A 23,732-nucleotide genomic window follows, 5' to 3' on the forward strand; every position below is an offset into this window, starting at 1 on the left:
AATGCACATTTCTAATGCTAGAGCTCTAAAAAGATACAAAAATTACACTGTTTCGCATATGTACTAAATGTTAAAATCTAAATTTAGTGTTCTTATTTTAAAAACTGTAATCAGAATTACGAAAATTAATGGTGTAAAAAGGCAGCATAAGGTTCTGAGACGACTACTCATAAGTAAAGAGCTCCCGTTTTCAGACATTAAGCAGCTTTACATCACTATGTTGTTCTTGAATTTAGTTGCTTGGTACTAAAATATAATGTAGCATGGATTAGGGGGTAGTTGAAGACGTTAACAGAACATATACACTTTGATAGTTTCAGCACAAACAACAACAGCTATAAAGATGATCAGGAAAGTTTGTACATAATTAAACTGAGATGAAATGAATATCTTGTAGTACAATGAAATGTGTTTTTGCACATAAATATTATGTTTTCTTCTTTCCAGGTTCAAGTGAGAATTATGCAAATTTGATTGGTAAGTTGCTTGGTATAAAGTGAAGGAAGGAATTTGCAACAAAAAGAGTTGAAATAATTAAAAGTTTGCTGAGCATACAGGGGTTGCACTTTCCTGCTATTTAGAGGACATCAACGCTCTAGCTAATCTACTAGATGTTAGCATAGCTGGTAAGTTACTCTTGCTTAGATTTTGTCTGTCTGATCCAGCATGTTGTTTCCTTGATATGAAATACTCGATCCATGAGTACTGTTGATTGTATCCATGAGTATTTTTTAACAAAGTTTCAACTTTGCTTCTCTGCAAAGATGTGAAGAGTGGTATTTTCTTTGGTATTTTAATGCGACTATCACAAGTGAAAAAGTAGAACTGTTTGTCTATTTGTTTACATAGTGTAACTCACATCAAAGCTTTAAGGAATACTGAGGGGTAAGAACTGAAATTAAGTAATTAACTAGACAGAGGGAACTTTTTTTTTTTTTTACAACTGCAGGTTATTTCCTCTAGTTGTATAACTAGAGGATCTTCTGTCTAGTTAATCACTAGAAACAGTTAACATAGTTGTTACACAATTACAGGTAACACATGCAAATTTGATTAAATGCATTAGGTTAATTTTTTTAAATAAGATTAAAAACGATACCTCACCTGCTTATGAGCATGATCATAGGAATTCATATGATTATCAAACTCATGATACTTGTAATATTGTTTTTCACATAACTCACAAAAGAAGTTAGCCTTCAAGCTTGCAAGACCTTCTTGTACAGCCTTTTCTTTCTCCTGAACAGCCTAAAACAAAACAAAAATTGCAATGAAAAATAAGGTAAAATTTTAAAGCATGTGTAAATAGTCCCGAAAGCAAGTATAATTCTTATCAAGTACAATTTGAGAAAGTATACTAACTTCTTAAATTATAGTTTTTTTTTTATGTTTTTCACTGGTTTTAATAACTTTAATAATTCAAATATACTATACATGGATAGCAAAGATATGTTAGTGATAAAGAGTTTTTAATTGTAAATCTATAGCAACAGCAACATATAGGAAATACATGAATACATGGCAGAATTAGACACTGGTGCTGATTAATCCAGGGAAAAACAATCTGAAAGAAAAAAAAAAAAAAAAAAAAAAAAAACACCAGGTCAATTTGTCCTCTCTAATACAAATTTATTTCTATTATCCTATATAAGTCACAGCTCTTCAATGCTACTCTGAAATTTGTTATTGCAAAATTTGCTGTATAAAGTAATAAAATTAGAATGAATTATTGCCTAATTCAGAGTTATAGCTGGATATTACAAATCGAAATTAATACTGGATTTTTCTCAGGACTGAAGAAAATATTCAGTAGTAGCATTATATTAAAATAAGTGAGCAACTTATGCCATCCAGACAGCCACAAGGTTTCATTCACCAGCTTTGTTACATACATAAACACATATGCTATATTTCAGTACAGTCAAAAGTCGTTAATTCGGACACCCATAATCCGTAATGATCTATAATCCAGACCTCAAAGCTAAAAACTTTCTGCGCATGCGCCGCGTTGGCACATGCGCGTGCGCGTAAGACCTTGACTACTGCGCATATGCGTGTGCAGAATATGTCTTCACCTGCGCGTTTAATGTATAACGGACGGTGTAAGCTAAAATTATCTAATTATCTATTTCAGTTAATGCTAATGATTGCATTGTTCCTTAATCTTCGAATTGGATCCCGCTTGTTATTTTTTGCAGACTGTAAGAACAATTTTATAAAAGTAAACTTGAACTTTCGATTATGTCAAATAGAATTTCCGATTCTGGAACTTCCAAAGGATCTACAAAACGAAAGTATGTTTCGATGTCCAACAAACAAAAAGTGGAATTGCTGCAAAAAATGGATAAAGACATGAAGAATGTGACAGAGAGGTTAGTGAAAACGAAAGATTCCGACTGACAAGTTAGTCGGTATTCTTGGCACAGCAATTAACGGGACTTGAACAGCGGAACTTTGTAACTGAACAAGAAATTATGTCTGTTTATAGAATTAAAGAGAAAGTATTATCACATAAAACGAAGCAACTTAAACAACTTACATTGAAAGAAATGTTTAATAAAGTAAACAAATAAATATTAACCTTTTTTTTTTTTTTGGTAAATTTTGATACCCTTTAGATCATAATTGTTCTTTATTTTATAAATTACGGTTTCATATTTTTTATTTTAGAATTTCTGCATGCCATCTTACGAGATTTAAACTGATGATCTATAATCCGGAAAAATCGATAATCCGGAATCGCCGAAGTCCCGACGAGTCCGGATTAACGACTTTTGACTGTATTTTTTATCTTATATAAGAATTTTTGCAATTCTCACTATGGCAACACATAAGTTATATCTGAAAATAAAACATAGTCTACTTTTCATCTACAAAATTATTTCATTCACTTTGGGATAAATACAATGCTTCTAAATAGGACACAATAAATTACTTGAATTCAATGGAATACAGATCATTTGCACAAGATGCATTTTATAATAATAAACATGTTTCTTAAAATTATTCATTTGCAGGATAAGATGATTCCCATATTGGATTCATCTTAATCAGGAATAATGAAAGATTTTAATCTGTTACTTGAAATAATTAATTTTTAGAGGCAGCTCTCATCTGCTTAGACAGCTAGGATGAATAACAGCTTTAAAGCTTCAGTTAATAATAACAGTAGTAACTATATAATAACAGCAAAGCTTTAAAAATGCTTCCATGCAATTATAAAGTGCTGTTAGCAATGACAGAACATTTCTAATTACAAATAGAACTGATATGTTTTATGCATAGTGATAATACTGATGAAGTATAGTTCGCTTTAACAATATGCTTTAGCTGAAAGATCCTCTTCCTGGTGACATTCAGCACATAACAAGAAAACAATTGAAGAAAATAAGCTTGAAACATTGGAAAAGAACAAGATACAGTTAAGCCTAAGCTTCCTAAAATGTTCCCATTTGGTGCAATGACAACCATTATATACCAGGTAGCCAAATTTATTCATAAGTATCCTTCAACCACCAAAAGCTAATTATCATTAGCTTGCATGGAATCTTCAGGTCTTACAAATATTAAAAAATTTTACATAAAAGTATTAGCTACAGTCTCTGATGAAAGTTGGTGTTACCATATGGGTACGATTTTAAATTCTCTATCAAACAGTATTACTACACAACATAGTAATAATAATCTCCTCAACAAAAACATTAGGCTAAAGTACACATTATGGGATGACCCATTAATATACCCATGCAGTGGAATCTCTAGTTTTTCTTTATGCATAAATGATCATTTTTTAAACAGCCAATAGTACTATTCATGACGGATGATAATGCAAGCATAGCAGCAGAACATTGTAGTTTGACTTCTCATTTTGAATTTTTGAAGTAAGTAATAACAGAATAAGGAGTAACAATCTTTACTTCTTGAAATCATGGTTTAATTACCAAGTATTTCTTATTTACAGATATTAAGCATATCGTTACCACATAGCTGCAAAAAAGAATGTTACAGGATTTCACTGATAATTTAAATTAGCAATTATGTATCATCTAATACCTTAGAAAATGTTATCCTATCAACAATACATTCACAGCAATTTAAAAATCTGCACATTACTGTTGCTGAGATGCTTTATACTTCAAGAGAATTTCTCTGTCTTTCAGCTGTTTTTTCAGGCAGCTTAAGGACACTATTCAAGTGTTGCACATAACTTCAAGTCAAGATGAAGCGATGATGTAAATTAGCAGAGACTTTACTCTGAGCAATTATATTTCTGCACAAGAAGACCTCAATTCTTGAATTTTCATGTAAAAATTTATACCTTGTGCTGAGATACATTAAAAAAAATTAAAATTCTGAGTATGAATGTCATATTCACATAGATTAAGCCAGAACACATTAGCAAAATAATCCAGTCAATATTCAGTCTAATTTTAACATATATCCCAACACATAACATAATCAACATCAATCTATCATCAGCATCACTGAAAGAATCAGATCAGAAATCACATCATCACATCAGAAAGGCAATTGCATCAGATCAATAATTACATACTGAAGTCAAATACTCTATCTGCAACATGAAATCTCACGTAAATATCTAAGAATATCTGCCATGTGGCAATATAAAATATAAAAAAATGATCAGTTTACAGGAAGAATACATGGAAAAGTAATCCTTAGAGTTAGAAATGCTAGAGTTGATTTTCTTTTTAAACATTTAGTTTTTATTTAATTTTTTTTTTTTAAATTTCTTAGCAGACGGGTACTAATTTAAAAGTTATTTCCCATTTTAATTTTTAATAACCTAACTTATTTAGCATTTACAAGTTTGGTTATCATTTGCATGCTACTTTACAAGTTTAGTTATCATTTGGATGGTACATTACAAGTTTAGTTATTTGGATGCTACAGTCTTATTCATTTCTGTCATTGGTTCTTGCAGCAGTGTGCGGCATAGGCGGATTTCCCATCAGATGTGCTATTCACGGACGAGGCAATTTTCTCATAGGAGGCATCTTCAATAGCCTCAACATGCACGTGTGGGCAACTCATAATCCACATGGCACACGTCCACATGTATTCCAAACCTGCTTCTCATTGAATGTGTGGGCGGGTATTGTTAATGACTACCTCATAGGCCCATACCTCTTACTTGCATATACAAATAATGGCTTATGTTATCATATTTTTCTATAAGAGGTGCTACCGTAATTGCTGCAGGATGTTCCGGCTGTCGTTTGTGATCGCATGTGGTTCCAACATGATGGTGCACCAGCCCATAACCACGTGCGGGTCCGCAATTACTTGGATGGGACATTTCTGGGCTGATGGATTGGCCGTGGTGAACCCGTTCGATGACCACCCCATTTGCCAGATTTGTCCAGCTTGGATTTTTTTTTAATGGAGCTATCTGAAGAGCATCCTTTACGAGACTCCTGTTGACTCACTGGAGGACCTTGTTGCACGACTATCCATTGCAAGCGTGCGCGAAATGCCTGTCGTTTTTTAAAATGTTCGTCAATCCCTTCTGTGACGTTACCAAGCATGTATTACTGCTGGTGGTTACAATTTTGAACATTTATTGTGAATACTGTATTGCTACAAAGAAGCCCTTTGCGTTGATTTTGTACATAAACACATTTTCCTCTCGTGTCGTTTTTTTGCATTCCTGCCTTAATCCATCACTTTAGACCCTACACTCCTATAAAAAAAAAAACATGTTTTAGTACGCTGCACCACCCCTCTAAGTTTGTCCTATGATCTATGAAACACCCTGTATATATGTATAAATGTATATATACACACACGCACATATGGTTACAACACAATATTTACAACATACATTGAACAGCAAAACATTATGACAATCTACTCAATAACACATTGCACGACCTTTGGCCTACCAAACAGCTGCAACTCGTCTTGACATGGATGTCATAAGTTCTTGGTAAATGACTGGAGACAAGTTGTACCAAATGTCTAAGCAGCAGTCATGCAAAGTCGAGATATTCTGACATAGTCATGTTTGAGCTCTGAACTGCTACTCCATCACATCCCAAATGTGCTCTATTGGGTTAATATATGGCGAGTTAGTCAGCCAGTACATTAATTGGAATGCATACTTATGCTCCTTGAACCAAACCAATACAACTTGAGCCTTGTGAAATGGAGCTGTATCCTGCTAGGAGATTCCATTTCCAGTTGGGAAGACAGACACAATGTAAGAAGACAACAGATCTGTAGTTAGTTTGCAGATTTCATGGTCTGTTCTACCACAAATAAGGGTCCCTCAGCCAGCCATGAGAATGTCTCCCAAAGCATGTTACTGTGTACGACCTGCTGTACACAGGTGGGAGCAACTGTTCGTCTGGAAGACGGGATACCCTGACACAACGGTCAAACAAATAAATTTATATGCTGTTTATTAGTATATTTTTAAATACACTAATCAGCTTACCAAGTGGTGTTATTAAACTTTCACGAAGATAATGTCAATAATTTTATATGGATTCAACACCCCTTCAGAAGCAAAGCTCCATCTGAATCTTCTTTTGTAGAAGATAAAACTTTTTAAGTATCCAGTAAAAGAATACTGAAGATAAAATTCAACTGCATGAATTGACTGACTGACTGACTGAATGAAAATAAATACCCACTGCTAAGTAGTAAAGCTAAGCAAAACAATGTTTAAGACCATCTGCAAGAACATATTTGAGTATTTTAAGATTGCTAGTTTAAGAAATAAACCGTAGGAGAAATTTAAGCAGTAAAAAGAAATGAAAGTAGTTATTCTGTATTTAATTCTGAAGTTGGGCAACGAAAAACAAACTTATATATTCCACAGATTTAATTATTCAATGATCCAGTTTTCCAAAATATGTACTTATAAAGGTATTTCTCCAAACTTCTCAACACGTCTTTGTAGTGGAGTGGTCAGCACACTCGTCGCGTATTCGTTAAGTCAGAGGTTCGAGTCCCAATGAGGGCATTGCTAATTTTTCATACAACTATTTTCATCTATCCTGCTTTAAAAAAATTCTAATGACTCTATATATACTTATAACACTTTCTACATAAGCTGTATACAAGTTAAAAATTTATGTTTTCATTACTTTTTTAACTTACTACAATAACTGCACATCATAACTGTAACGCAGGCCGTGGCAGTCTGAAAAGCAGTGGCTTATGTGAGCTTTCAGTTGGCACCATCACTTCAGGTGCAGTAAAATAATCCCTGTGTATAATACAGTACAAAATCCGTAATCCAGATGTCCATTATCCGGACCTCAAAGCCACAATTTTTTTTTTTTGTATGCTTTACGCATGCACACTTCTGATAGTGAAGAAAGTGACAGAGAGGTTATTGAAAACGAAAAAATTTCAATTGACAAGTTAAAGGGTATTCTCAACACAGTAATTACAGGACTTGAACAGTGGAACTTTGTAACTGAACAAAAAATTATGTCTGTTTATAGAATTGAAGAGAAAGTATTAGCACAAAAAATGACGCAACTTAAACAACTTACATTGAAAAAAAATGTTTAAAAAAGTAAACAAATAAATATTAACTTAAGCTCCCCCCTTAAGTTTAAGCGTTTTTTTTTTTTTTTTTTTTTTTTAAATTTTGATACTGTTTCGATCATAATTACTCTTTATTTAAAAATTATGGTTTCATATTTTTAATTGTAAACTTTCTGCATACCATCTTACCAGATTTAAATTGATGATCTATAATCCAGAAAAACCCCTAATCCGGAATTGCCGAAGTCCCGAAAAGTCAGGATTACTGACTTTGTACTGTAGAAGAATTGACAAAGTTTGAGAGCTACTGCTCTAGATGCATGTAACTGGCCATAAAACATTTCCTCGTAAGCATATTTGACATATAAATAAGACAAACTAATGAATGAAATTTTAACAAAAATTGATTTATTGCTTAGATAACTAACTACTATATTAAATTAACAGGCATATTGTGATTTGGTTACAAATGAAATCATACAATATTAAAAGAAAGAAACACTCACTTTGTACTTTTGTTGCAATTCAGCAGAATCCTGTTTCTCAGTTTCTAAAACTCTGCGTTTTTCAGTAGTTTCTTCAGCATAATCCATCTAAAAAGAGATTAATAAAAATTCTTAATTTAATTTTTCACTTTGTAAAAACACAATTTATCATCCATGTGTTTAACTTTTTATTGTATCTTATCATTCATTTGTAAAACCCATTTCCAAAGCTTGGCATCTTGCAAATATATTCCTTTCATAGCATAAACAGCTATGAAGCTAATTATAGCTTACTGCTTTTAGAAAAGATGGTACATTTTTGAAGAAATAGATTAAAAGAATCATTATTGTTTAGACAAAGAGGATGCCCTAAAAAATAAAATTATTCAACAACTAAGGGATGGTCTTCTGTTTCTTTAAACAAACTGCAAGTCTATAAATCATATAATTTTTTATTACCAATTATCAGTAAAAGCATAATTTTGATTTCAAAATGAAAGTCATACACCATATGAAGTATCTGAAGGATTTTCCACTAACTACCAAAGATATATACAGTACAAAGTCTGTAATCCGGACTCGCTGGGACTTTGGCAATTCCGGATTAGGGGTTTTTCCAAATTATAGATCATCAATTTAAATCTGGTACGATGGCATGCAGAAATTATACAATTAAAAATATGAAACTGTAATTTATGAAATAAAGAGCAATTCTAAAAGCTAAAGGGTATCAAAATTTACAAAAAAAAAAAAAAAAAAAACTTTATATTTATTTATTTACTTTATTAAACATTTCTTTCAATGTAAATTGTTTAAGTTGCTTCGTTTTTTGTGCTAATACTTTCTCTCTAATTCTATAAACAGACATAATTTCTTGTTCAGTTACACAGTTTCGCTGTTCAAGTCCTGTAATTGCTGTGTCCAGAATACCTACTAACTTGTCAATCGAAATTTTTTCGTTTTCAATAACCTCTCTGTCACCTTCTTCACTATCGGAAGCGGTATTTTCTGGATTTAGAACCATACTACAGATTTCGCCATCTGTTAATTGATTGATGATTGGGGCTTCATTGTCGCAATAAAAAACTTCTGCTATATCATCTTCATTTATTACTGCTTCTCTACATTTCTTTACAAAATCCAATAACTGGAAAATTTCACCTTTAGTTTGCAATGTCTAAAAACCTTCAAATTCGCGGCTATCATCTTCATCGTCCTCACCATGAAATATGGTAGCTGGCCATAAATTATGCCAAGCATTTTTTAACGTATCTGGAGACACATCCTTTCCCGATCTTGCGATGCTCCAAATATCCGATGCGATCTAAATAATTTCAAAAAGTCTTGAATGGTCTTGCCATTGTTCAAGAAATTTAACACAGATTTTAAAAATGCTACTTTATATTTACATTTCAACGCATGCACTAGTCCCATATCCATAGGTTGAATGATAGATATACAATTTGGAGGGAAGAATAATATGGATACATTATCTTTTACTAAAACGTTAAGTGAAGTATGCGCCGAACAGTTGTCAACAATCAGGACTATTTTTGAGTCATCAGGTAAACCAACCAAATTCAAATGTCACAGAGCCTCAGGTAGAAAATGATTTTCAAACCAATCATTTATCAATGCTTGTGTCATCCATGCTCTTTTATTTACCCAATATATAACGGGGGAAATCGTTAGTCCTTTAAATGCTCGAGGTTGTGCATGTTTTCCGATTACAAAAAGTTTACACTTGTCGTTCCTGCAGCATTTGCGCATGCTAAAATTGTTAGTCTCGTTTTGGAATCTTTGACACCAGTTGGAGCCTTTTCTGTAGAGGTTGCCAAGGTATTTCGTGGTACATATTGCCAGAAAAGATCAATGGCGATTTTTTAATTTGGTTAACCAACCTGTTGAATATATGCACTCAGTGTTTAAGTTCATTTCTTCATGAAATATTTTGGCTTGAGACATTAGAATTGGCCCCGTTATTGTCACGCCCTCGCTGCAATGCTGTCTGACCCACTGAATCATCTCTCTGCCATGATTGTCAGTTTTAGCACAACGAACCCTTTTTCTGTTATTCATGGCAAGTGGGGTATTTGAATCCACAAAAAATTCAAGTTCCTTTTTCTTTTTCCTTATGTAATATACAGTTGACTTTCCAATGTCATACTCCTAGCATAATTTTGAGACGGATATGCCTTTATCCATTTTTTGCAGCAATTCCACTTTTCGTTTGATGGGCATCGAAACATGCTTTTGCTTTGTAGATCCTTTTGGCAGCTCCAGAATTGGAACTCTTTTTGACATAATCGAAAGTTCAAGCTTAATTTTTATAAAATTGCTCTAACAGTCTGCAAAAAATAATAAGCTGGATCCAATTATAAGATTAAGGAACAGCACAATCTGCAACATTGACTGAAGTGCCTTAGAACCAGGAAAGATAATTTTAGCCTAGCTTATACCATTTGTTATACATTAAACGTGCATGTGTAAAGTATAAAAAAAAAAGTTTGTGGCTTTGAGGTCCGGATTACAGATCATTCCGGATAATGGACGTCTGGATTACGGACTTTGTACTGTATATATAATCTGTATGAACTATCTATGGTAAGGAATCAGCAGGATGTGTTCATCATTTTTCTCGGAATGTCTATAAGAAGTTAGTTCCTCAATATATATGAATAATTTCAAAGAAAATTTTTCAGTTTTCAACCAGTGACTATGTTAAGGTAGAAATATTGCCAATCACAATGTGACCTAATGTAGAAAAAGGAAATGCCAGAACATGTGTATAAAATGTTTATCACACAACTCTTAAAGTTGCTTTGTTACTTTAATACTGTCCAGAAAAAGTTTAGCTTAACCAGGTACACAGAGGATCTGAAGCATGATCTTCACTATTCTGCCATGCAGTGTATAAAATCTTTACTAATACAAAGCTCAGAACATATTAATACTAGTCAGCAATCTTCATTCACAAATAACCATATACCTAGCTACAAATTCAAAAATAATTTTTAAAATACAAACATCTAATTTTGGGGTATAACAACTAATTTACATTATGGAGAACAACATCTAATTTTGCCTAAAACTGCATCATAAACTTCTCAAAGCAGTAAAAATAACATAATTGGAAACTTTATAAACACTCCCTAATGACAAAAGATAGAACTGTTAAAAATTAATTAATTAATAAAAATTTTGTTTATTCCTTTTAGCCATTTGTCATAATATAAAATGGTTGCCTTAACAACTGCCCAAAATTGCAGTCAATTTATTCTCTGCATGCCAAATTTTTAATTCCAAACTTTCGTCAGTTTAAAAAACTTAGCCACAACTTCCCAAAATTCAACAATCGTGTTACTCTGAAACAATCAAAGCAGTAGTAGATTTATAAATTAGGGATCTATCTCATCTAAGCTTTAAGGGTCCCTCATCTTAAGGCACAAAGTATGTTCACTTTTTTTTTTTTTTTTAAATAATTACTGATTTTGGAGGTGTTTGGAATATCAAAACCTGTCTTAACTTAAACAGAGTAACTCCTATATCTGCCTCTGAATCAAATAAATATGAGGTATAGCCATAATTTTTTTATCACTATCATTTAACATTTTTATTGAAAATTAACAAAAAATTCAAGGCTCTGTACCAAACAATGGAAAAAAAAAAAAAGTTTTAACATTAACAAACATTTATGTAAATAAGATGATGCACTACAGGAAAGTTCAGGAGTGACTGAAAAATTAAGGTTATGACTTTCCAAAAGTTAAGCACAGTATGCAAATTCTTAGCTTCAAAATGTATACTTAAATTTCATTGAGTGAAACTTAGTGTGAAAATATCACATATCGAGACCAATTAAATATTCTCTCCACAAATATGCAAATTGAAGAATAGTTGAAGATAATGTTCTTCTAAAATCTTTCAGCAGATAAGTTTAGCAACTGACAAAAAATTTCTAAAAGATGATTTTGGTTATTTTTTTATTAGATAAGATTAATTACAACTAAAAAAAAATGACTAGATGATTCTCATTGCCAGTGTGCTGTTTGCTGGTTTGAAGTAGGACAATCTATTAAAGATATCACCAACTTAATTGGTACTAATCATTCTACAATTTTTCAACTTTTGAAAATATTTTAGACAAGTGGATCAGTTATCTGGATAACTGTATACTGTTATCTGGATAAATGTTTTTCTTCCAAGAGTTACCACACTTTCTGGTGATGAATATTTGTGTCTATTAGGTAAATGTACTTCATAAATAACAGCATTAACTCTAAAAGTAATAATAATAACTGGAAGATCAATATCTATCACTGCTTGTGAAAAAACTCTCCATAAAATGTCTACCTCTGCAAGTACTATAAGTTTAATGTCTCTTTAAGCATTAGTGCCAGAACAGCGTGGTTGAAATGGAATCATCAATATGTACATGTGAACTGGACAGCACCTGAATGGTCTAACATACTATAGCCAAATGAGTCGAGTTCAGAACAGGCATACTAGGATCTGGAGAAAAAACATGGTATACATGCCCAAAATACTATGGCTTCACTGTTGGCAGTACAATGATGTTGGGCACAATTTTCTTCGAACAAATTTCCCTACTTGCACAGAAAGAACAACGATGGCTTACAGACATCAGGATGAAACTCTTGACAATACTATACGACTGTACAATGCAGTAGTTAGCCCATAATTTATTCATTATGACAAGATAATTTATTCCTATATCAATAATGCAATTTCACTTAGAGCAAACTTGGCAGATGAGTACATCAAGCATGGCTTGCTTGAAGTGGCCACCATATTCACTTAAGCTCAACCCACTGAAATCTTTGAGATTCCCTTGGATGTCTCTGCCCATATCTGGAAACTACTTTATAAGAGGAAAGACACTTCTTATCATCTTCTTAATCTATTCTTCTTGTGCACCTGACCATTTATTTGAGGCATGGAATGTCACTACAAAGTTTGCATGATGATCAGAAATAGTCACATACTTTACTAACATCAGTTTTTTTTTGGGGGGGGGGGTTTGCAGGCTTTTTACAGACCTACAGTACAAAGTCCAAAATTATCCAAAATGATATAAAACCTGGACTTCAAAAACACCAATAATGTTTTTCTCGTAAGCCTTACACATGTGCATTTGAATCCCCCCTCTGTGCATAATGAAACATCTGGAGAGTCCTGATTCTTAATTTCAATTCGACACTAAATAAAATACATTGTTTTTGACGAAACAACCATTTCAGCATAAATTTGTACAATCACTAATTTGGCTTTGTTTTTGCGTATCCGCTTTGGTATACATCACAAACTGAAACATTCCACATAGATACATAATTCATCTGACGCCAACCTGGCAAATCATTATTTAGTATACTTTCCTTTCATCACCGCATGTTTATGAAAACATACCAACTTGAGTAATGATTCATGCAGCAATGCCTAAACAAATTTTTTTAATGTTAGTAATTGAATAATAAAGGAGCATGGTAACCTTTTATGTTGACATTATGCATGGCGATAATCACAGATTTAAGTTAAATGCGCTAAAAATGTTGATAAAGAAAAATTTACCAAAAATTTCTTTCCATGTACTACAGATAGATTTTGTTGATGATACTCATAAACCCAAAGATTACATTTAGGGATATTTGAATTAAGAATAACTGATTTGTTATTCACATAAACACAGAACCAGAGCCAGGGCTCGTATGGACGTATCGAGTAGCAGAATTTAGGACCCACAGAGACTGCATCAGGCCGTAAGATATCTAGCGTCAGCCCTCAATAAGGCTTAAGTATTTGTAGGAGTTTATTTATTCAGAACTCTGATAAGAAGAAAGGGCATGACATTGTGCAAGAAATAGACATAAGTATAATAAATAACTAAAGAATACAATTCAGGCTTAATTGTCTCAGTGCCCGATAAAAGCAAGATAAAATTTAATGGAACAACTTGTCGTTAGTCACCAAGTTCATAATGCATAGCCAAATATGTATACCAAAGGATAGCTAAATTTGATGATGATAGCCACTAATGTTAAAGGTTTTCAGATATCACAAAACAAAGGTGAAATTTTCCAACTAACGGATTTTGTAAAGAAATGTGGAGAAGCAGTAGTAAATGAAGATGATATAAAATAAGTTTTTCATTGTGATGACAATGCTTCTCAATCATCAATCAATGAATGAATGGTAAAATCTGTAGAACGGTTCAACATTCAGAAAATACTGCTACTGATAGTGAAGTAAGTAACAGAGAAGTTACTGAAAACGAGAAAATTTCAATTGGCAAGTTAGTGGGAATTCTTGAAACATCAGTTACAGGACTTCAACAATGTAACTGAACAAGAGATTATGTTTGTCTACAGAATTAAAGAGAAAGTATTGGCATAAAAAACGAAGCAACTTAAAACAACTTACATTGAAAAAAATGTTTGATAAGGTAAACAAATAAATATTAAGCTTTTTTTAAAATAAATTTTGATACCCTTTAGATCATAAATATTTTATTATTCCATAAATCACGGTTTCATATTTTGAATTTTCTAATTTTTACATACCATCTTACTAGATTTAAACTGATGATCTATTTTCTGGAAAAATACCACATTCAGAATCGCCGAAGAAATAATAATATTTTCAATTATATTGACCTTATTATCATGTAGTTAATGTTAGTTAAGGAGTATAAGTCTAGGAGTGATAAACAACAACTCTTAGTCAACATTAATAAGTGTGATGGCAGCTAGGCAATAACCTCAATGACATTACCAAGTTTAGTTACCATAAAACCAATCATCACTTTAAAACTTTCGGGACGGGCGTCACACATACGCATTCCCTAAGAACGTCTCTTACAGCCGGGCTTCCCATCCACGCATCGCTAGAGATTGTATTCAGAGGACGGGTGATGCGCATACACATTTTAAGCTGGAACGATTTTCTGAAGACCACTAGATGGCATCCTAAGTTCATTACTTTTGAAATGAACACAGTTTTAAGTTCCTGACCTTGAGTTTGATATATTCTGCTTGACTTTGGTATTTTACTCCTCAGCTCTTGCGAGGGTGGGGGGGGGGGGAGTGCAAACAGAGGTGAGCTTTTTAAATCGCTGCGTGCTAATGAAAACATTCGTGTGTCTGATTTATATCCAATTCCTTTTTTTATTCTATTTTTTCATTTACTATGTATGGGCTTTTAGGGTTAGTATGTGGAGTATTGTTATGTTTTGCATTACCCTTCAGATATATTTCCGGTCTTCATTTTTTATTTCAGAAAGCCTCACCTCCAGTCTATTATGGCAAAAAGGTGCTATTTATCAGAGGAAGAATACCCTCGTATGGTCAATGAACCATTTTTAACGCAGATGAGAGTGATGATTCATTTTCTAAAGAGTTAGAAAGTGATACCTTTTCTAAGAGTTAGAAAGTGATACTTCCCCGTGCTTCGAGATTTACCACAGTCTTCATTTTACATTTTGTTACTGCTTACCGTAAATAGTCTTTATTGTGTTGTTTTATTAATTTAAATCTTTATTGATGGATTTTATCAATTAAAACTTTGGAATAATTTGAATAGCACTTCCGAAAATTATTTTACAAGATAAGCAATTTTTTAAGTATATTTTCATGTAATAAGAAAAAAAATGTTATTAAGAGCTAATTTTAACATATATAAGAGCTCAAGTAATAATCTAAAATGATACAAAAAATTACGATGCTAGAAGCGAAACTTTTGTTTTTCTGATTTTTTTTTTATAAAATTAGGCTTAGCGATGCAAAATCTCCGTCTTGTACGGTGACTGCCTTTGATTCCCTTCCGTCCCGCTCAAGCGTCTTAAACAAAGGTGCGCCGAAAAGGTTAAAATCCATGAAATCTTTGAAAATCATAAATGATAAGAAAGTCTAATTACAATGAACAATTTCATAAAACCAATCATCACTTTAAAATCTATGAAATTCATAAAATGATCATAAGAAAGTCTAATTACAATGAACAATATAACCGATGGCATAAATTCCCATCCTCAGAGATAATAAAATCAATATCTTGTTACGAAATGCCCAGCTGCCGTAAGATAGCTTCTCTGAAAGCGGGATTAGGGTTGCCAGATTTAGGAAGAAATTGCCCATTTAGCAACAAAAATCGGCGATATGCCATAGATGGAGTGAGAAGATTCTAGAATGAATTCATACCGGTTTTCTCGAGAATGTTCTCTCAAAGGCAGGTCAAAAGCTATATATAACATGCCTGTATGCGGAGTAGAGTATCTAGAATATGTCGAGTTCCCACAGAATGCAACAACTTGTGTGAGAAGTTGGATTTGCAAGTGAATGCCAGTGACCCACGTGCAGGAGAAAGCCATGGCAGAGGAAATGAAGGCTTTGATGGACTTGCTAACAGCCATAAAACACAGATAAGAAGAGTAGAAAGCCAGACAGGAACCAACTAAAGCTGCGATGAAAGTTGGACTGGAAGAGATGAAAGCTGGATAAAAAGAGTTCATATTCGAAATAAAATCATGGTGAGAAGAAATTAAAGCTCGATAAGAAAAGCTGCAAGAGTAACTCCAACATGGAAGTAAAGCAAAACAAAATCAAAAGTGACACCTTGGATTTTGAAGGAAAATTGCAGCCAAAACAGATGTGAAAATGACAATAGTGGCAACTGAAGAATCAAAGGATAAAGAAATAAAGGAAGTATCTGGTGATGTTTCTGAGAAAGATCTAAGAAATAAATGATGATGAAATATTTAACAAGATTGAAGAAAGAGAACGAAAAGATAAAGAAACAAAAGACGGGAAAGAAGCTATTGACTCTCAAGTGCCTGAAGTTGTAATGAAAGAAAGTGACAATACTGTTTGTAAAGAAGAAGAAATGAAACAAGTAGCTAGTAAAGCATCTGAAAAAGGTGAAGAAATAATTCATGCGAATAAAGTGCCTCAAGTAGAAATGGAAGAAAGTGAAAATGTGACTGTTAAGTTGGTAGAAACTGATAATGAAGTTAAAAAGTTGCAGTTAGCAAGTACTGAACCAGCTGAAAATTCATGTGATGCAGAGATGGAAAAAGCTGATATACAGCTTAAGCGGAGTACTCCAATATTGCAAGGAAATACATCTCACTTCTGACACCAGCTTTTGCATTAAATGGGGCAGAAGTTGATGTACAGCTTATGCAGAGTGTTACAGTATTGCAAGAAAATTCATCCCACTTCTGATACCAGTTGTTGCTTTCTAAAGGAACCCAACATACTTTAGATACTCTACTCCACACACAGGCAGGTTATATATAGCATTTGACTTGCCTTTGAGAACATTCTCAGGAAAACCAGTAAGACTTTGCTCTAGAATGTTCTCACTCCATCTATGGAATATCGCTAATTCTGTCACCAAATGGGAAATTTCATGCCAGATCTGGCAACCCTGCCTTTCCTTATGACTTTCTAGCAACCCTAACCCCGCTTTACGGGGAAGCTATCAGCTATCTCACTGCAGCTGGCCATTTTGTAACATTATTTTATGTACTAAAATTGTATGCACATAAACACACACACACAAAAATAATACACTAATACTATTTATATAGTTTTAAAAGAAAAATTCATATTTTAAATTATACAAACTAAGGGCTTTTCATAGCATAAAACGTGAAAAATCAATTGCTCCCTTGCTGGGAATTCAAACATGGATCTTTCACTTGCTAGAAAAATATGCTACACACTAACACTAAATCAAGAGCACAGATGAAAAGAATGTCATAGCTTCTTATAGAATGATGTTTATTTTAAGTACATACAAAATTTAAAATGCCTTATATCTTGCAATCATTTGGTAAGTAATAAAAATATACAGCTGAAAGCAAAAATACAGAAGAAAAGCTAATTTTTAACTAAAACTACATTCATTATAATTCATTCCCTGGAAGAAAAATCTGTTCTTTACTTTTTTCCCCCTCTTACTTATTTCCATAAAAATTTAGATGGCCGTTTTACTATAACTCCTTTAACTAGTCAATATGAATGTTTATCTAAATAGGAATACACGTACAAGAAACAAATCAAACCTGGGACATAAACTTGCAGTGCTTTTAATGACTGAAGTACAAATATGCTCCTAAAATGCATGGGAAAGTTTTGCTTTTGCAATAATGAAACACATGACTAAAGGCTTTTCAAATGTAAAATACATAAAATAATACATAAAATAATGTAGATATGGGTACTGGATCTTTAAAAATTCTCCACATTACTATAATCCTTTGGTAGAGAATGGTGAATACAACAGCTTCTTCAAATTATCAAATGAATTGCCTGTTCAGAAACAATTTTGAAAACCAATTAATCCATCAAATTTATGGATATCTTGAACTACTAATAGCTTATTATCAAAACCTAAGGAAAAAACAACTTTCTGGGGACTTGATTATATCTAGAAGACTTCTAACTTCCTCCTGTGTTCACAATGCTTAGCTTTGCAAAGCGTTATTTTTCCAAAATACTGAATAACAAAATGTTGGAATGCAAACAATCCAGTAAGGCACTTTCCTGGAATAGATGATACATTTTTAAGCAACTCAGTTCATAGGAAAATCATATGTTTAAACTCAAAACTGCTATAAAATATTTTTAAGCACAATCTGCATGTTTGAGGCCTTAATGCACTGCTCTATACCAAACATTTTATAAACAAGCACTTTCAATATAATCTTATTGTGTGTTGACACACTTCCACTGGCATACATACAGCTTCTCGAAGCACTTCTGTACACCAGTTCTTGAAAATGGCTATAATGCTTCTTTACATGCTGCATTTACCTTAATTGTTTATATAAATTAGTATGCCTGAAGATTCTGTTTCTCATCAGTGGGAAAAAGTTAAAATTGCAGGTAGCTACGATGGCTGAAAGGAGAACAGAAGCACTTTACTATCATTTCTGGCAAGAATCTTTGACCATTAAGGATCAACATGAAAAAGGATTGTCATGAAGATGGTACTAATGTTCAAGTTGCCAGATATCTCAAGTTGTTTAAGATAGGTGAAGATGGATGGATGGATGGACGAACGAGAGGGTAACAGGATGTATCAGATATGAGAAAACTACATGCTTATAATGTCATGGGTGGGCAAAATTTCTGAACTTTTGGGTCCCAATATTTTTATATGTTACTTTGATGTGTCATTGGAAACAATTCATAGTTTTATACTCCATTACTAACAGAACAATCATTCACATGAATTATAAACTATTTAATAAGAAACCATTAATTTTTCTATATGTCAAGACATATGTACCTCCACCCTCAAAAAAAAGTTTCAAGTAAGATTAGCGCAGTAGTGATAGAAACAGACTGAACTGAAAATTACTGCTATAAATTGAAAATAATTAATTAATCATTAGAATATTTACTAGATTGATACCACTTTAAAGTCGCAATCACGTAAATAAAGTTTAAATATCTAATGATCTAAATGTTCATGTACTTTTTTGCAAAATTTAAAATTTGGGGGGGGGGGGGGGACTTTTTCACATAAGCATGCACAGAAGAAAAGGTATTTTAATCATCATTTAAAATACATGAATGCAACCTGCAATAAAAAATAATATTACTTTGACTAATTTGAATACATAAGATTAGAGAAATTTTGACAATATACTAGAGATAAAAATTTATACAGTACAAAGTTCAAAATCCGGACTCTTCGGGACTTTGGCGATTCCGGATCTTAGATCATCAGTTTAAATCTAGTAAGATGGCATGTAGAAATTATAAAATTAAAAATATGAAATAATGATGAAGTATTTTATGATCTAAAGGGAATCAAAGTTTAAAAAAAAAAAAAAAAAAAAAAAAACTTAATATTTATTTGTTTACCTTATTGAACATTTCTTTCAATGTAAGTTGTTTTAAGTTGCTTTGTTTTTTATGCTAATACTTTCTCTTTAATTCTGTAGACAAACATAATCTCTTGTTCAGTTACATTGTTGAAGTCCTGTAACTGATGTTTCAAGAATTCCCACTAACTTGCCAATTGAAATTTTCTCGTTTTCAGTAACTTCTCTGTTACTTACTTCACTATCAGTAGCGGTATTTTCTGAATGTAGAACCGTTCTACAGATTTTACCATTCATTCATTGATTGATGATTGAGAAGCATTGTCATCACAATGAAAAACTTATTTTATATCATCTTCATTTACTACTGCTTCTCCACATTTCTTTACAAAATCCGTTAGTTGGAAAATTTCACCTTTGTTTTGTGATATCTGAAAACCTTTAACATTAGTGGCTATCATCATCAAATTTAGCTATCCTTTGGTATACATATTTGGCTATGCATTATGAACTTGGTGACTAACGACAAGTTGTTCCATTAAATTTTATCTTGCTTTTATCGGGCACTGAGACAATTAAGCCTGAATTGTATTCTTTAGTTATTTATTATACTTATGTCTATTTCTTGCACAATGTCATGCTCTTTCTTCTTATCAGAGTTCTGAATAAATAAACTCCTACAAATACTTAAGCCTTATTGAGGGCTGGCACTAGATATCTTACGGCCTGATGCAGTCTCTGTGGGTCCTAAATTCTGCAACCCAGTGCAGCCATAGGAGACCTGGCGCTGGTTCTTTGGGTTTATGAGTATCATCAACAAAATCTATTTGTAGCACATGGAAAGAATTTTTAGGTAAATTTTTCCTCGTCAACATTTTTTAGCACATTTAACTTAAATCTGTAATCATCGCCAAGCGTAATGTCAACATAAAAGTTTACAATACTACAATTACTACCATAAAAAAAATTGTTTAGACATTGGTACATGAGTCATTACTCAAGTTGTCTGTTTTGATAAACATGCAGTGATGAAAGGAAAGTATACAAAATAATGATTCACCAGGCTGGCATCGTATCAATGATGTACCTATGTGGAATGTTTCGGTTTGAGGTGTGTGCCAAGTAGATACGCAGCAATACAGCCAAATTACTGATCATATAAATTTATGCTAAAGTGATTGTTTCTTCAATAACAAGGTATTTTATTTAGTGTCGAAGTGAAATTAAGAACCAGGACTCTTTAGATGTTTTATTACGTGCAGAGGGAGGAATCAAATGCATATGCAGAAAGCCTATGAGAAAACGTTGTTGGTGGTTTTGAGGTCTGTATTTTAGATCATTCCGGATAATGAACGTCCGGATTTCAGAGTTTGTACTGTAGTGCTCAAATAAAACAACAATTTCAACACATTGTTTTCCAACTTTACAGCTGTGTGTATGAAATGATTTCCAAGTGTATTTCAATAATACACAGTTTTAGTGTATACATAAAACAAATCTGAGACTGATTACAAATATCTAAATATTCCAGAGAAGTCACTAAGTATTGTTAACAATTAAACATAGTTTTAATATGTACCAAATAGTTTTAATAAGTGATAGCCAGTAAAATTAATTTATGGATACAGAAAAAGAAACTCAATTTACCATTTTATCAAATGAACTGATTATATTTTCAGATCACAAAAACAATTCCTATGCTAAATATTATTCAAAATTCATCATCTGATTTGCTTGGCCCACTAGAAAATAAGTTGAACTCATTTAACAGCATCACTGACTTTTTATATAACAAGAAATGATAGAAAAAGGTTACACTTTAATACTTTATACAGAATACTGTGAAAAACTGAACTGGTACCGAGATTATACATTCTTGAGAGTGAATGATATATGTTAACTATACAAGAAATTTAAAACTATTTACAAGCGACAACAGATCATCATGAGCTCTTTATTTAAAAAGATCTTTTAACTACTATTAAAAATGAATTTCTATTTTAGATTATATTTCATGAATCAGATTCAAAAGTAGTTTTTTCTACTAACTGTCAGAATCTTCATCTCAATTCATATGAAGTTTCATACACAACGATTTATCAATTATTTATTTATTTGTTCAACAGCTTCTCATTTTTATGTAGAGAATATAATCGGAACCCTTACCACAAAATTAATATTAGGAGGGGGGAAGTTTGGCTCATTTTTTAAAAAATTATTATCACAAACACTACAACACGCATGGACATATAAGCAAAATTTATAATTTTGCTTATATGTCCATGCGTTTAATTTTGCTATGAAAATTAATTTTGCTATGAATAATTCTACAATAATATGTCCATCACTGCAATATCAAATATGGAAGCAATGCTTTAAAAATTTAACTAATAATAGCATACTTCATTGATTAAGATACACCCCTTAGTACCACAAAAAAAAAAAAAAAAAAAAAACAAAAAAAAAAAAACTCTGATACTAAGCAAATAAAATAGGAGACATAAAACAATGAAATAAACCATTCAAGAAACATTATTTTAATAATCAATTCCAACACTGTAGCAACAATAGCATACAGGATGTCTCAAAAGGTCATTGCTACTTAACTTGCTGGTCTGTCATATCATGACAAACAAGATTTGCATAAGAACTTGTGTCCGTAAATGCAAACAGTGACAGCTAGAAGACAATGCCCGCATGCTTATGGGAAAGTGGGAAGTGTGATCATTTCAGGCGAGGACATTGCAAAGAAGGATGAATCAATCCACTAACTCATTTCTTTATGGACATTTTGTGGAAAGAATGTTGCGAGATCTGAAGGTTTACGTTCCAGCATGATGCGAGCACCTGCACATTTTTAGCGGCACTGTGTGGGAATACATTGATAGTGCATATCCTGATAGCTGGATTGGCAGAGGCAGAATAGCTGCATGACCACTGCAATCCCCTTACCTGACTCCCCTGGATTTCTACCTGTGAGGATATATGAAATCTGTAGTGTAACGAAACGACAAGAACATCGGACATGAATCTAGTCACCAGGATCGTGGAAGTGGCAGCACGTGTCCGTGACATACCTACTGATTTTCAATGGGTCCATGAATCCATGCATCGACGTTGTGAAGCATGCATTGTAGCGAATGGAAGGAATTTTGAACACCTTCTGTGATTTAACCACCTGATAACCTTTTTGTGATTTATTTTCTTTAATAAAAGTCATATTAATGCCTCTTTCGACATCCTTTTTTTTCCCCTCTACACTTGCGGTTGTCATTTGCATTTTCAAACACAAGTTCCCATGTAAATCTTGTTTGTCATGGTATGACAGACCAGCATGTTAAGTTTGGCAATGACATTTTGAGACACCCTGTATATATCTAAGTTAGTATTTTGGAAAAAGCAATTACTTCAGAATAATTAGCAATTAAGAAATATCTGTGTTTTTAAAATGCAGTCAAATCTAAGACATGGCATGTATGTCATATGCCCTACCCTTAGCAATATATATATATATATATATATATATATGAGATAAAAGTGTGTATATTAAGAATTGGAGAAATAGAGCATTTATTTTATTAAGTCAATAAAAAACACTTTAGTGAAATCAACATATAAAATACAGCATAATTCATAAACTACATATTTTTTATAATTCAATAAAAATATAAATCGAGACTCAAAAATTCTACAAGATGCCATGTAAATTCAATCATTTGGCACTATCATAGATATCAGACCATTATCATACATCACAGTCCCTCAGCCTTAAATAAACTATTATATGCAAATTTCAATGTGTGGCTAATGGCCTTTTTTTAAAAACAGGTGAGTCAAATACACTAGGCACTGGAAACTGAAATGAGAAGCTC

General features: G+C 32.6%; 1 protein-coding gene and 1 long non-coding RNA gene across 9 annotated transcripts in view; one reads left to right on the plus strand and one right to left on the minus strand.

The window, feature by feature from the left end:
• LOC146996189 (uncharacterized) overlaps window positions 1-23,732 on the plus strand; it is a 462,656-nt gene that overhangs the window by 405,711 nt on the left and 33,213 nt on the right. Inside the window, exons 4-5 of one of the 3 annotated variants that reach the window (XR_015042010.1) lie at window positions 448-626; window positions 15,303-15,570. This is a non-coding gene — a long non-coding RNA (uncharacterized LOC146996189). Of the gene's footprint in view, window positions 1-447; window positions 627-4,160; window positions 4,298-15,302; window positions 15,571-23,732 lie in introns of those variants that run through there. The other 2 variants (XR_015042009.1, XR_015042008.1) reach the window with 2 other exon arrangements.
• Window positions 1-23,732, minus strand: part of LOC118206146 (uncharacterized) — a 155,870-nt gene that overhangs the window by 61,298 nt on the left and 70,840 nt on the right. For 5 of the 6 annotated variants that reach the window (XM_085820247.1, XM_085820248.1, XM_085820249.1 and 2 more), the window contains 2 exons: window positions 8,031-8,117; window positions 1,105-1,248 (listed from right to left, as the gene is read on the minus strand). In XM_085820247.1, coding sequence (XP_085676373.1) covers window positions 1,105-1,248; window positions 8,031-8,117 — 231 coding nt within the window. Of the gene's footprint in view, window positions 1-1,104; window positions 1,249-8,030; window positions 8,118-21,507; window positions 21,586-23,732 lie in introns of those variants that run through there. The other variant, XM_085820251.1, reaches the window with a different exon arrangement.

Source organism: Stegodyphus dumicola, chromosome 7 (assembly GCF_044657685.1).
Source record: "Stegodyphus dumicola isolate Sdum_Otavi_A_Nest chromosome 7, ASM4465768v1".
In the NCBI taxonomy this organism is placed as follows: domain Eukaryota; kingdom Metazoa; phylum Arthropoda; class Arachnida; order Araneae; family Eresidae; genus Stegodyphus; species Stegodyphus dumicola.